This window comes from Gymnoscopelus braueri, assembly GCF_963280865.1.
Source record: "Gymnoscopelus braueri genome assembly, chromosome: 3".
In the NCBI taxonomy this organism is placed as follows: Eukaryota; Metazoa; Chordata; class Actinopteri; order Myctophiformes; family Myctophidae; genus Gymnoscopelus; species Gymnoscopelus braueri.
This window is the reverse complement of record NC_137612.1, coordinates 48,857,339-48,872,229: the sequence shown is the minus strand read 5'-3', so window position 1 is coordinate 48,872,229 and position 14,891 is coordinate 48,857,339. Positions and strand designations below refer to the sequence as shown.

Sequence of the window (14,891 nt, the reverse complement as noted above, 5' to 3'; positions counted from 1 at the left end):
AAGAGCGTCTGCTAAATGCCTAAATTGTTAATTGTTACCCCCCCCCCCCCCCCCAGTAGTAGTTCTTTGCATTTACAAAACGCCTCTATGAAGACACAACAAATATATAGAATCTAAACAAATAGTCAAACTAAATGTGTCTGTCTCTCTGACACCGAATATGTACTATGATAATGTGACAGTCCAAACAACACATCAGCACACAGCTACAGTAGCTCAACACTTTATTACGGCTTTATTTCATGCATATATTAATCCTGATACATTTTGGACTAATGGACGATAATGTTCTACCAGTAAGCTGCAGATAATAACATGAAAATCAATTGAAAAATATGTAATTACTAAGCAACACGTCATGGTGAATGTAGGCATTCAAATCCACGGACTAACAAAACAGTTTCCATACAGAAAATGAGAATCTTCAGAGAAACTAATGTGGCATTGCTGTCAGGCAGAAACCACATATTTCAACAAAAAAAAAAAAATCATAATTTGATGCCCTACTTCGTCATACTGCAGTGTCTCACAAAAGTAGCAAAAATAGCTGAGCTTGTAGATGGGCCATTGTTTGCTATTTTTCAAATTTGTTCAAGTGAAATTTGTTCAAGTGAAAAAGAAAGTGGTTAAGTCTGTCTGTTGGTTTTATAAACATTTCACTAATGAAGTTCTTTTTTTTGACATTTCCTGAACATAAGTTTATGTATTATTTAGTAATAGTTTTGAGATGTGAGGTTTCCACCAAACAGTGACGATAATCAGCCACTTTGGTCAAGATGAAAACCATTTATTTCAATGATATTTCATTGTTTTTGGTGGATGTAGATGAACCATTAGGATTGTGGTCGTATGTGATTTGAGGGTTGTTTGAACGTGGGACCAACTCAACTTCCATGTCTGTCTGAACTACCACAATGTTCCAATTATTCATTTGATTTGGTCGTGCTAATAGTGTCAGATCAATTATTTACTATTGTGTAGTGATGACATACAATGTCTCAAAACATTAGCATGCTATGCAATTGAATTATTGCGAACTAAAGAAATATTACTAAGAAATGAAAACAAATGAGATTAGATTAAATGTAATTCACGATGACAACAGCACAGCTTGGTTACAAAGGTTAGTTTCATTCCTAGTTTCCTACTGTGTCTTGAGGCTGTCAGTGTGGTGTGTCTGTGAGGAGAGGCGGACGTTAGGAAGGAATAGCAACTGGGCTCAACTTGAGAGGTGCATTACCGACAGTGTAGCAGCTGATTTAGACTTCTCCATACAACGGTACATTACCGACAGAGTAGCAGTTGATTTATACTTCTCCATTAAACAGTGCATTACCACGAGAAAAGCAGCAGCTGTGTACTTCTCAATACAACGGTGTGTTACCTATTGGATTTTGCTGTTTGTGTATGTCTCCTTAACATCCTGTTTCGGTAATATCTTTCCGGCATTAAAACCCCTTTGGACATAAAAAATATTTTGTGGATGAATTTTTGGTGCACCCCTATGAATGATCATACATTTTGCCTGTGTATGTGTGTGTGAGATGTGACATTATGTCAACCAAGATGGTTTACATGGAAAACCAAAGACAAAAACATTTGTTACTGTTCAACAATCAGCTTCTCCTCTGTATGAATCCTCAGACGTTCAGATGTGTTACTTCTGAACGTTTTGCCACTAACTGCAACTAAAGGATTTTTTCCCCTTTATGAGTCCTCAGGTGTTTTTGCAGGTGATGTTTTCGACCAAATTGTTCTGCACAAAATGTACAAGTAAAGGGCTTTTCTCCTGTATGAATCCTCATGTGTGTTTTTAGATGACTCTTGTGACCAAATTGTTTGCCACAAACTAAACAGGTAAAGGGCTTTTCTCCTGTATGAATCCTCATGTGTGTTTTTAGATGACTCTTGTGACCAAATTCTTTGCAACAAACTGAACAAGTAAAGGGCTTTTCCCCTGTATGAGTCCTCATGTGTATTTTTAAAACACTCTTTCGATTAAAGCCTTTGTCACAAACTTCACAAGTAAAGGGCTTTTCCCCTGTATGAGTGCTCATATGTCTTTTTAGGTGACTCACGTGACCGAAGCCTTTGCCACAGCTTGCACAAGTAAAGGGTTTTTCCCTTGTATGAGTCCGCATGTGTAATTGCAGATTACCCAACTGCCTAAAGCCTTTGCAACAAACTGTACACGGGAAGGGCTTTTCTCCTTTATGAATCCTCATGTGTGTGTTTAGATTACCCATGTGACTATAGACTTTGCCACAAACTTCACAAGTACAAGGCTTTCTCCCAGTATGTAGTCTTGACATATTCGTTCCTTTGTTACTCCTCATGGAGTCGGTTTGTTTTAATGATTTCAGGTCCTGAGACAGCTTGTTGCTCAAAGACCTTCGTCCTTTCACATTTTGGGTCTTGTGGGATTTCAGTGTGTTTAAAGCCGACTGATCTCCCCTAGCCTCCTCCCACTCATCATCACTGTCTTCAGTGTCAGATTCAGAACAGTGTGAAGAGAGGAGCTGGTCATCACTAGTTGGTTGTGATGTTCCACAGTCCTCTACACCAGCTTGTGTTTTCATGTGTTCAGTTGAGGTGCTGGCTACAGGCTCTGTCTCTCTGTTTTCATCACCATCTTCATCTTCACTTTCCACTGTTAGCAATCCCAACGTTGACCCATCATCCTCCTCTGGTCTTTGAAGTACCTCCTCATGTTCCTCTTTATTCTGTGGAGGCTCTGGTTTCTCCTGGACCAGACTGGCATTTCTGTTTTGCTGTTCAGGGAAAACCTCTTTACACACAGGGAGGTTCTGGAAGTCTAGGCAAAAAAAAAAATATGAAAGAAAAACATTAGATGTTACAACTTTGAAGTATTCCATGCAGTGTTTTTTTGTTGTTGAAAAGTTAAAGCTTGACCATTGTATGATACAGGCCTATAATTGTTCATTAGTGATTGAGAAAAAGACTGATGGGTCTAGATCAGGGGTTCTCAAACTTTTTTATAACACGACCCCATATTATGAGGGAACTTTTTCAGAATTAAAATGTTCCATTACGACCCCCCCCCCCCCCCCAGAACTAAAACACTACGATATCAATAAACCCTATGGAAGTGGTTTTACCACGGCTGTGGTTTTACTTACTAAGGCTGCAACTAACGATTAATTCCATAATCGATGAATCGTCGATTATTTTAACGATTAATCGATTAATCGGATTATCGCACTTATTTAGCAATTACCTTATAATTTTGATTTTAGGTTGTTTTAGCATGTTCTATCTAACAAAGACAATACAGATGAATAATTAATTAAAAAGTACATGTTATACAATTTTGCTCAGCTGCTGATTAAGCTACTACCCATAAAATACATATCAAAATAAATAAAAGCCACCTTATGGTACCTTTTATCTTCTTCTGACTCCTTGATTTGAAAAATCGTAATTCGATTCGATTAATTTAGTAATCGATTTTTAATCGATTAATCGATTAGTTGTTGCAGCCTTACCGTTTATTACTCACTATGGGATATCAGCGCCCTCAGGCGATGCACAGAGCAACACACACGCTCCCGATGCCAATTATTTGATTGGCTTAGGGTATGTCACGAGTCCGGAAGACCCTGGAGTACAAGAGACTCCTCGTGACATAGGCTCCTCCTCTTTTCTACTCTCTGCAAGCGAATGCGCAGACGAATTTCACACACATTAAGAGTTTATCAAAGAAACTTAATTTATAATTTTATTAATTTCCTATCTCCTCAGTTTTCCTTATTCTTGGTCTGAATCACAACTCCAGTTAGCGGCTAGGTTAAGCTAACCGCGAGTTGCTAGGCTAGGCTAACGCTAGGAGCTAGGCTACGCTACTAGCTAGGCTATTAGCCTGTTGTTTTCCCAGACCGAGGACCAAGATGAAACCGCCGAGGAGTTGCGGGTTCGCGGAATGCGACCCCCTCATCGCCGCAGACGACCCCCACCGCGTCTTCATCCACTGCTTGGGGGTCGATCACGCGTTCTGCGCCAGGACCCACCCGGGTGAGCCAGATGCGTGCCCTAACTGCGCGATGTTCACCGTTTCTCAACTCGACGCTCGGCTTGTCAGGGCTAGGACCCTGGTCGGCTGGACTAGACGAGACAACGGTGAGACCTCCACCGCCACCGGACCGGGGACCCCAGTTGTGCAGCACGAGCGGCCCCAGCTCATGGGACCCCCACCGGTGCCGATGCCGAGACTAAAGCGTCAAGCGTCCATGACGCTGACGCCACCTCCCGCCGCTGCTGCTGCGAGTGGGGCCTTGTCCCCGCCGCAGCATGCTAGCAGCGGCCCTCCCTCCCCCCTGCCAGCGAGGAGTCGATGGCTCTTCACGATGACGACATGGTGGAGGACGGGGAGGATTTCCTGGAGCTCCCGTCGTACCAGGACACCCAGGAGGTGTCCACGACGAACCCCGGACGGGGAGAACCTCCCGCAGCCACCGAGGAAGAGATCCTCGAACCTGTGGCAGCTGGTTTCAACGAATGGCTAGCCTCACTAAGCAACAGGTTGTTAGCAGCGCTGTTCTAGCTTAGCTTGCTCGCTAGGACAACACCAGCTCGTTAGCCTCTTCAGAGCCGGCGTCTGTACCACGAAGGACGAGGCTACACAGCGACATCCAGAGTGGGAGCTCCTGGATGAAGAGCAACCGCGAAAAGATTCATCGGGTGCTTTGAGACACATAAAGGGTTTTCATAAGAGTATGTTGAACTGTTTATGCTGTTTCTGTGCTTTATTCTGTTCCATTAAATTTTCCCAAAATACACAAGCACACTATCCAGCCCCGGTCAGGAGGTCCCAGGGGGTCCCCGGGCGTCGATGTCCTCCTCTATAAGCCCATTGTGCCTGTCAGGCCTGCTTTCACAGCATGATAGACACTAATGGGATACTTCCCTGCCTGTTTTCAACAACTGTCGGGGTGCATCGACGCATAGGGATCACTAGGTGGTCCCCGTGTTGATAACCACCCCTTATAAGCCCAAAGCGCTTGGACTGTCCAAACGCTGCTGGGATAAATTCCAGTCATGCTTGTATCAAATGCAGGTAATAAAACCTTTACTAGCTGAACAGCTACAAGCTAATAGCTACCTGTAGCTAGAATAAGCTAGGCTAGGCTAAGCTAAAAGCTAAACTAGGTAGCCCGGCCACGCCGTTTTTTTACCTTCTGTCCACTAGAGGGCGCCAGAGCGTCACTGTGGGACGGAGGGTTCACAAGATGGCCGCGCGGGTCAAGGGTCGCGCCTGACTGACCCAAAGACCCGCTGTGTTTACAATCTGTTGAGTACCGTGTCACGCCAGCCTCTGGAGGGCGACAGAGCGCTTCCTTCGGGGAAGGCGGCTCCGTCGCCTCCTCCAGCCAGGCCAAGGGGCCTAGACAAGATGGCGACGGACTTTGTAAACACCAAGGGAGCAGCATGGAATGCTTCCGTACTCAGTCACGTGACCCCCACGCTTGCACGGGCCCGGTGGATTAGGTGTCGACGTCACCTGTTTCCATGGAAACGAATGTCAACGTCTCTTCACTCCTGGTGAGTTAGCCGTGACTATTACTAGCTATGGTACCTGCTAGGTTAGCATAGCCTCCAGTCAGGCTGCTGTTGTTTCACTTAGTGGCTGACTAGCCTCACTAACATCGACACAGTTAAAGAGCAGTGTTGTTTTGGTGCAGTGCTTAGACAGTCCCCTAAAACAACACCGCGGTGGCCATAGCTCTCCTTCGTTCTTGGTTAGCCAAACAACTACAGGTAGCAGCTAAAGGCTAAAAGCGACCTGTAGCTAGGCTAGACTAGACCAGGCTAAGCTTACAAGCTAAGCTAGTTAGCCCTTTGTCTACACTACCACGATGGAGGCTAAGGTTCACTGGGTGCTTTGAGACAAACAAAGGGTTTTCATAAGAGTATGTTAAACTGTTTATGTTGTTTTACACTGTCTTTGTGCTTTATTTTGTTGCATTAAAAATGTCCTAAAATACACAAGCACATTATCCAGCCCCGGTCAGGAGGTCACGACGCTAGGGGTCCCAGGGGGTCTCTGGGCGTCGATGGCCTCCTCTATGAGCCCATAGAGTCAGGCTGCTGTTGTTTCACTTAGCGGCTAACTAGCCTCACTAACATCGACACAGTTAAAGAGCAGTGTTGTTTTAGTGCAGCGCTTAGCCAGTCCCCTAAAACAACGCCGCGGTGGCCATAGCTCTCCTTCGTTCTTGGTTAGCCAAACAGCTACAGGTAGCAGCTAAAGGCTAAAAGCGACCTGTAGCTAGACTAGACTAGACCAGGCTAAGCTTACAAGCTAAGCTAGTTAGCCCTTTGTCTACACTACCACGATGGAGGCTCAGGTTCATTGGGTGCTTTGAGACACACATAAAGGGTTTTCATAAGAGTATGTTAAACTGTTTATGTTGTTTTACACTGTCTCTGTGCTTTATTTTGTTCCATTAAAAATGTCCTAAAATACACAAGCACATTATCCAGCCCCGGTCAGGAGGTCACGACGCTAGGGGTCCCAGGGGGTCCCTGGGCGTCGATGGCCTCCTCTATGAGCCCATTGTGCCTGACAGGCCTGTTTTCACAGCATGGCAGACACTAACGGTCTCTAATGGACGCCACAGTACGAGTCCGCTGGACCGCGTGGCGACGTCATCGGTCCCCGTGGAAATGTGCACGTTTGTCCACGGGACTGATAACAGCAGCGCCCCCTCCCGACTCGCTCGCTCGGTGAGCAGCTTTTGGGAGTGTTGCAATCCGAATCTGTTTTTATCCCAGTACATCAGCGTTGCACTGTGTTTTACTGGTTAAGCTCAGTACGGCAGTAACACACTGTGGTTGTACTGACCAGGCTCCCCTGAACAACAACAACACATTGTGGTTGCACTGGTGTGTTTTCCACATGCCTTGTGTTACTTCCTATGTCAGACAAGTGTGTTTCTCTCATGCGGAAGATAAAAGCAGTCATGACTCTGAAAGAGGAGGTTCTCTCTCTCTCTTGAGCAAGGGCGCTACCAGAGAAATATCTACGAATCAGAACCGACTGGGTTTCTGTTCAAAGTTTTTTCTGGTGAGAAAAAAGGGGGGGGGGGGGGGGTGTACGGCCCTTTCTGAATCTGAAGGGCCTCAACAAGTACCTAATGGGTATCCATTTCATTGTTGACGACCGTGAAGCTGTTACGAACGGTACGTCAGGGGCACTGGTGGACGGGCATCGACCTCTAGGTTGCTTGCCTCCACGTTCCAGTCTGGCCTCCACACAGAGATTTCCTGCACTTCGGCTACAAAGGGGAGTGTACGAGTACACGGTTCTTCCCTTTGGTATGTCATTAAGCCTGCGAGTGCTCGTGCAGTGTACCAATGCGGCCATAGCTCCACTGCGGCGACAGGGGATCGGTCTGTCGACTTAACTTCGACGACTGGTTAATTGCCGCAGGCTCAGAGGAGGAGGTGGCACGGCACACGGCCGTGGCCCTCTCCCACCTGACGTCGCTATGTTCACAATCAACGTCCAGAAGAGCGTTCTGGTTCCATCTCAGCGGACCACCTTCTGGGGGATCTCGCTGGACTCGAACACGCTCAGAACGCGGCTGTCCAAGGGCAGGTTAGACAGCGTCTTAGCTTGTGTGAGGTCTTTTCGCGTGGGGCGTCAAGTCACTTACAAACTATGCATGCAAGCGGTGATTAACTTAATCCGCTTGGGCAGGTTCTACATGAGACCTGTATAGAGGTGGCTGCGGGCTCTTCGGATCCCACTCACCTCAGGCTATCAGCAAGTGGTGGTGTCTCCAGGGTGCGTGGAGACACTCGGATCGTGGTCGCAGGTGGCTTTTCTGTCTCAGTATAGGCGCTGTGATATCGCAGAAGGTCATCACCACGGACGCCAGCCTCACAGGGTTTTTCCTCGCTCTCAAACAGTTCGGGGCTCGGTTTCGGGGTTGTTATGTCTCGATCAGAACATACAACACCACGACCATGTGCTATGTCAACAAGCAGGAAGGCTTGGCCTCCCTGATGTTGGACGGATTAGCGTGCGAGATGACACTGTGATGCGACTCACGTCTCACGTCCATTCAGGCGTTCCATGTGCCGAGCCTCCTGAACGAACTGCTTTATGCTTTCCCGCCAATGGAGCTGATTCTCCCCATGTGGGGGAGGGTCAGGCTCCGAGGGTTGTTGATGTTACTGGTGGCCCCAGCATGGGACACGTAGAGGTCAGGAGATAACTCCTCTCCTTCACGACGTGCCTTGGGCCCTCCTTGTCGGCAGGGACTTGCTGCGGCAGGGAGGGGGGACGCCCTCAGGACCTAGACCTATGGGTCTGGCCCGTGAGAGGGTGAATTTGAGCTTGTGTGGCCTTCCCCCTGACGTGGTGGCTACCATCCAGGGCGCAAGGGCCGTGTCCACGAGGAATGCTTACGATGTCAGATGGTGGTTGGAACAGTCACCAGTGGTGGTGGCTTTCCAGGCCTCGGTGTGTAGCATTCTTACTTTCTGCAAAGAAGGCTAGATCGGGATTTATCCTTCTCAACAGTGAAGGTGTTTTGGGCGGCCATTTCGCTTGCCACGAAGGTTTCGATGGCAAGACGGTGGGCCAGCACCCCTTGGTGCGCCGGTTTATGTGCGGCGCCAGGAGAGCCAGGCCGGTTAACAGGCCACTGTTCCCCAGCCTGGGATCTGATGGTTGTGCTGGAGGCACTATGCCGTCCATCGTTCGAGCCTGTTGACTCTGTGGATCTGAGGATCATTAGTCTCAAAACGGTCCTCTTGGTGGCCCTGTCTACGGCTAAACGGGTCAGTGACATGCATGCACTTTCGATGAGTCCGGAGTGCATGAAGTGTTTTAACAATGACAGGAGGGTTTTGCTTAAACCTAACCTGACGTTCGTTACCAGGACCGGGGTGGTGGCCCCGGATCCGGGTGAGTTGGTAGCCTTCCATCCGCCTCCCTTCGTTTCGGCGGAGGATAGGCGGTTGCATTGTTTCTGTCCAGTGAGAGCTTTGAAGCTCTATTGTCAGAAGACAGCGGCCAATCGCTCATCGACGTAGCTCTTTGTCTCTTTTGGCCTTGGGGTTCAGAGGAAGGCGATCAATAAGGCAACGCTTTCTAGCTGGATCCGAGATGCCATTAGGTTGGCTTATGTGAGTAGTGGTGCCCCGGTCCCGGAGGGTCTCAGGGCTCACTCTACTAGAGGCATGGCTACATCCTGGGCTCTCTACAGGGGAGCTTCGATCCAGGAGATCTGTGCAGCCGCAAATTGGTCGTCCCAATCGACTTTTGCGGTTTTCTACAGCCTGGACGTGGCGGCGTCATCCTTGGCGCGCGCGGTCCTAGGCGTGGCGGCTGCCTCCAGGCCAGTGGAGGGAAGGGAGTAGGCTTGGGGCTTTTCTCCCTATCTCTCGACTTCCTCTTGGGTTTCCATGGGACCAGCTGGGCTGGCTCCCAGGAGATGGGGCCCTGTTCCTCATATTGAGTTATGAGGCAGGCTTGTGTCTGCCTGTTAGTAAATAGGCGGACTCTGGAGTCTGTCAGGGCCTAGCTTGATTATCTATCCCGCACCCCAGCCCGGTGGGTTGGGGGCGCGTAGGTCGCCGTAGGTCACGTCCGTGTGGGCGGGACCTAGGGGCTGAGGGGCGTGCGGGCCTGTCAGGGTTGTGTGGCTCATTACCTCAAGGGGGGTTTATGAATCCCATAGTGAGTAGTAAACGGAGAACCGTGGTAAAACTAGAAGTTATGAATGTAACCCCGGTTTTAGTAGGTTCGGAGTTTACTACTCACCAGACACCCCTTTCTGTGCGCATTTGGCATGCAGAGAGGAGAATGTCAGCCTATGTCACGAGGAGTCTCTTGTACTCCAGGGTCTTCCGGACTCGTGACATACCCTAAGCCAATCAAATAATTGGCATCGGGAGCGTGTGTGTTGCTCTGTGCATCGCCTGAGGGCGCTGATATCCCATAGTGAGTAGTAAACTCTGAACCTACTAAAACCGGGGTTACATTCGTAACCTCTAGTTCTGTACACATTTGTAAACTGAGGCATTTAGCCAAAATATGTTGCTAGAACCAACTTTCTTGATCCAGCTCTCGATTTTATCTTTGGCCACCGACTGTTGCGTTTTTCTCCACCGCGGCAACAGTTGGTAGCTGTTGTCGGTCTGTGAAAATGATCTCCCCCCGCTCGGTAATGTTACATCGCGATCTGTAAATTGAACGGTTTGTAGATTCAAATGCCAATTCGGGGGGCTTATTTGGTTTGCTGGTTACAAGTTACAACAGATAAAATATACACAGCTTAACTCCGTGAGGGTACAGATGGAACCAAATGGACAAATCAGTTTGTGTGCCTCAGCCTAAGCCTCTGCAAGGGCTTGTGTGTTTGTGTGTGTTGTCTTGTGTTGCTGCTTGTTGTCAGTGTCGGAAGTGGAGCTGTGTGTGTATGAGGAGTCAACTGGCCGTCCCCTTGGTCACGATGACCTCACTTTATTTATTTATTTTTTTATTTTTATTTTTTTTAATAAAAACAATATTTCAACGGCACCTTCCCCACTTTGGGTCGCGACCCATAGTTTGAGAACCGCTGGTCTTCATTATTCTAGAGCAGCGGCAAAGATCACCCTCCCCTGCCATGGTGGAAACCACTTGTAAACAAAAAAATCGATGAAATAAAGTAAAACAATACATACCTATCCTGTACAACTTTACAAAAGGTTGCAGTCTAGCATCAAGCAGTCCACGTCCCTGGTCCATCTCTCGCTGTTCCTCTGAGAACGTTGAATATTTTCTGGAGGCCATCTCTCTGGATACTATAGACCTCTCCCTGTGGTGGTCTGTGGAAAACACCAGTAGTAAAAACAAACAAAAACTTTTAGCTATCATTCAACCTTACATACTGTATGTAATCAAATCAAACTACTGCGGTGGGCCATGATCCGGTCGACGATTAATTGTCACACAAATAATTGCAATTAACGATTTAATTGTGTTTTTGGCATTGAATATTGGAACAGATGAATACAACTTAAAATGTTGTTTGTTTTTTAGGATGAATAATCACAAATTGCAAAGGGCATATATGACACAACTTCAATATACCAAAAAATTATTGACATATTTAATAATTGTATACATGTAAAAATAGCAGAAGTAGCTGATGTACAAGCTTACAACGCGTCATGATGTGATGCGTTTTAAGCTTGTATAGATCTGCTATTTCTGCTTTTTTTATATATTTGAAAATGTGTGAAAAAAATTTCAACATGGCAACGATTATGAAGATTAGGCAAAAATAATTGCGATTATCTCAAATAATTGCGATTAGACGACTATGTAATAATTGTGACAGGCCTACCGGTGTCAAATATTTAATTCAGACCTGCCAACCTTGGGAAAATTATTTTTGAGTAACACACTCACGCGCTTTCGTGGTGCTTATGTCAACTTTTTATTCTCATTAACAGAAATATTGTGTTACCATTATCAATAACAGTATGTTGATAAGTTATAGATTAATTACATTACAGTCATTTAGCAGACACTTTTATCCAAAGCGACTTACAACAGTTACAACAAGTGCATTCAACATAGGTAGGGAACGAAAATTAATCACAATATAAACGTTTTCATCAGTATCATGCAGCCCTAATGCACGTATTGTGTACATGTATGTACTGTACAAGATAAGAGTGTAGTACAGTCACACTGCTAACCTGCTGTGCTCATTAACACCAATCAAACGCCACGCACGCATGCATGCACACACGCATGCACGCACGCACACACAGGATTAAAACACTCATCATCCATAATGGAAATATACCTGAATACACAGAAGTGCCGCTAGTTTTGACGTTTCATTTCAATTTTATCCCATTTAATTAACAACACTTGCCAAACACACTGAAAAAGTAAGCTGTTCATAACTGATGTCAGGCTGAAGCCTAATTTATGCTCCATCGTGCGACAAAGACAGCAGACCTGGTTCTCCAGAGTGAGTGACACCCACAGCCACACAAATCATTCTACAATGTGGAATGCCCTGACATCATCCATTAAACGATTCCAAAACTGGCCTGTAAAATTATCTGTCAGAAAAATACAAGCGCCTCCGATCTGGTACTTATTTAGATTTAGCACAAACATGGGGAAAAAAATTCATTCTACAACTCTGCCACTATAATGTGGAATTCCCTGACATCTTCCATTAAACGATGTGAATCACTTTCAAAACTGGCCAGAAAAGTGAAGATAGATATTAAATCCCAATGAAATTAGGGAACATACATTGCAAACTCTCAACTCATTCAGTGACTTCCAGTCTTCCTGGGGCCACTGCAGGATCAATATTCTACAAAATATATTGATGACATCTTATTTTCATGTCAGATACAGATATTATAATATGACATATTTGTTATGTTTAATTTACAGAATCAGATGCTCAGATGTTCTAGCACACATCTGAGGCTGAATGTAAATCCACTAATCAACCCCATAGGTCACAGTTTTCTATTCTGTTCTATACTGTCCTCTACTCTGAGTCTCTCCCGGTCGACTGAACTTGGAACTCAGCCTGTAGATGCTAAACTAAAATGTGTTGCACGATACAGAGAATCATATAACTTTTATTTTCCTGCAATAGGCCTATCATGATCCTATCTTCAGATCATGATATCTTGGGTTCTGAACGTTTTTTTTTCACAAAAAAAATATATAATAAAATAAATCACATCAAACACGTCATTGGCACGTTGCGCCATTGCAGTAAAACACGTCAAACACGTCAATGGCACTCAATGAGTTAAGATTCATGTGGAGAACCTTACCAAAAAACTAAGAGGCCAGATCGGTTTCCTCTATAGAAACAGGTCCTGTTTTTCTTTTACCAGCAGAAAAACTGTTCTGCTGGTTCAATCTGTCATAATGTCTGTGTTTGACTATGGTGATGTGCTATGCTTCAACCTCCACACTGAAGCCTCTTGAGGCAGTCTACCACAGTGCCCTACGTTTTATCACTGGTGATGATTATCACACCCATCACTGTATTTTATATGATAAAGTGGGTTGGCCATCTCTCGCAGTACATAGAGAGAAACACTGTATTTTATTTCTTTATAAGGCCTTGTGTGGTAAGCTTCCTTTGTACCTATCTTCGCTTTCCAAAGGTTACTGTACATTCAACACGTTCACAAACACACATTAGATATACCAGCCCACGTAAGAGCAGTGAACACTGAACAAGGAAAAACTGCTTTAATTTATTATGCTCCACACAAATGGAATAAACTTCAGGACTCTCTGAAACTGGAGCGATTGGTCTCAATAGAGACATTTAGGGTACTTCTTGAGGACACATTACATAGTGTCTGCACCTGTTTCATGTAACACTATATTTATTTGCGTCTGTGACGATTGTAATGTGATTCAAATGTTTGTTATTGTTTTTCATTATGTATGTGTTTTATATGCTGTTATCAGGGCGTCCTTGAAAAAGAGAGCTTGCTCTCAAAATGGGCTTCCCTGAATAAATAAAGGAAAAAGAAAGAAAAGAAAGAAAAGAAAGAACGCATACGACATGTTTACAAACCTACAACAGACATACCTACAGTGTGTAGTTTGGTTGTGTATATAACAGACATAAATACATGAAATGGCAACTAAAGTAATCAAAAAAGTCAACAAAAGAACAAGATTTTTGTACAGGATCTCCTCACTGATCAGTAGGAATACAATGCGGACTCTAACAGGAGTCCAATGTCACTTCGACTATGCATGCACCTCATGGTATCATAGCACCACAAAGGCCTTAAAAACAAAGCTCCAGACATCCCAAAACAAACTGGTCAAGCTACTGCTTGGCCTCACACCTACAACTCATCTAACCCCTGCTCATTTTGCTAGGGTGGGATGGCTCAGGGTAGAGGACAGAGTACAGCAACTTGCAATAGGCCTGGTCTGCAAGATACACTACACCACTAGACACCCATGTACCTGTCAAACTACTTCAAAAACGTCAAAGACGCCCACAAACACAATATTAGAGGGAGTTCCTCAACTCACGTTCAACCCAGATTTGGCTCAAACAAGGGGTTAAATTCATTCTACTGCTATTCCAGCCACCAAAATGTGTGAATCTTTACTCTCCTTCAAACCCACTCTAAAAGAGCACACTTAGAGGTGGCTGCAATTCGGAACTGGCCCCTGTAAAAAGTCCAAGCCTATCACCAGAAATGCCCTATGGTGTTCTGTATGTAACAGACATACCTGCAGTGTGTAGTTTGGTGTTGTGTATGTAACAGACATACCTGCAGTGTGTAGTTTGGTGTTGTCGTGTATGTAACAGACATAGTCTGCAGTGTGTAGTTTGGAGTTGTGTATGTAACAGACATACCTGCAGTGTGTAGTTTGGTGTTGTGTATGTAACAGACATACCTGCAGTGTGTAGTTTGGTGTTGTGTAGTGTCTCCATTTCTCTCTGGAAGAGGTTGCACATGAACTCTGCAGCCGCACTGAGGCGCTCCAACACAAACACTCTGACATTAAGCTTCACGAAACAAACATCACTTGTGTGTTTCTCCAAAACACACAATATCTCCTCTGCCACCGACGTCATGTGTGCATTTATCTTCATCCGCACAGACTCCAATTGACGCATTTTAACTCCTGTTTGGGACATTTTTTTTCACGCGCTCTTTGTTCAACAATTAGAGACTAGTTAAAAATAACACCACCATGAAAAAATGAGCTCACGGAACGGAGCTGAAAAAAATGCACGCAGTTACTTCCGGGTTAACGTCTTTCACGCATGCGCATTTGCGCAATAAATGATCCAGACACCGTTGTCTAAATGTATTTCGTCCCCTCGTGGAGTAAGTGTGTA

General features: G+C 45.4%; 2 protein-coding genes across 2 annotated transcripts in view; one reads left to right on the top strand and one right to left on the bottom strand.

Moving 5' to 3' along the window:
- mtss1 (MTSS I-BAR domain containing 1) overlaps nucleotides 1-14,891 on the top strand; it is a 745,180-nt gene that overhangs the window by 435,831 nt on the left and 294,458 nt on the right. The window lies entirely within an intron of this gene.
- On the bottom strand, nucleotides 291-14,666 carry LOC308082009 (uncharacterized protein; the record flags this gene model as incomplete). The annotated part of the gene is made up of 4 exons (XM_080423619.1): nucleotides 291-301; nucleotides 2,192-2,815; nucleotides 10,699-10,842; nucleotides 14,444-14,666. 4 exons carry the CDS (start codon nucleotides 14,664-14,666, stop codon nucleotides 291-293), a joined length of 1,002 nt encoding a protein of 333 aa, XP_080279745.1.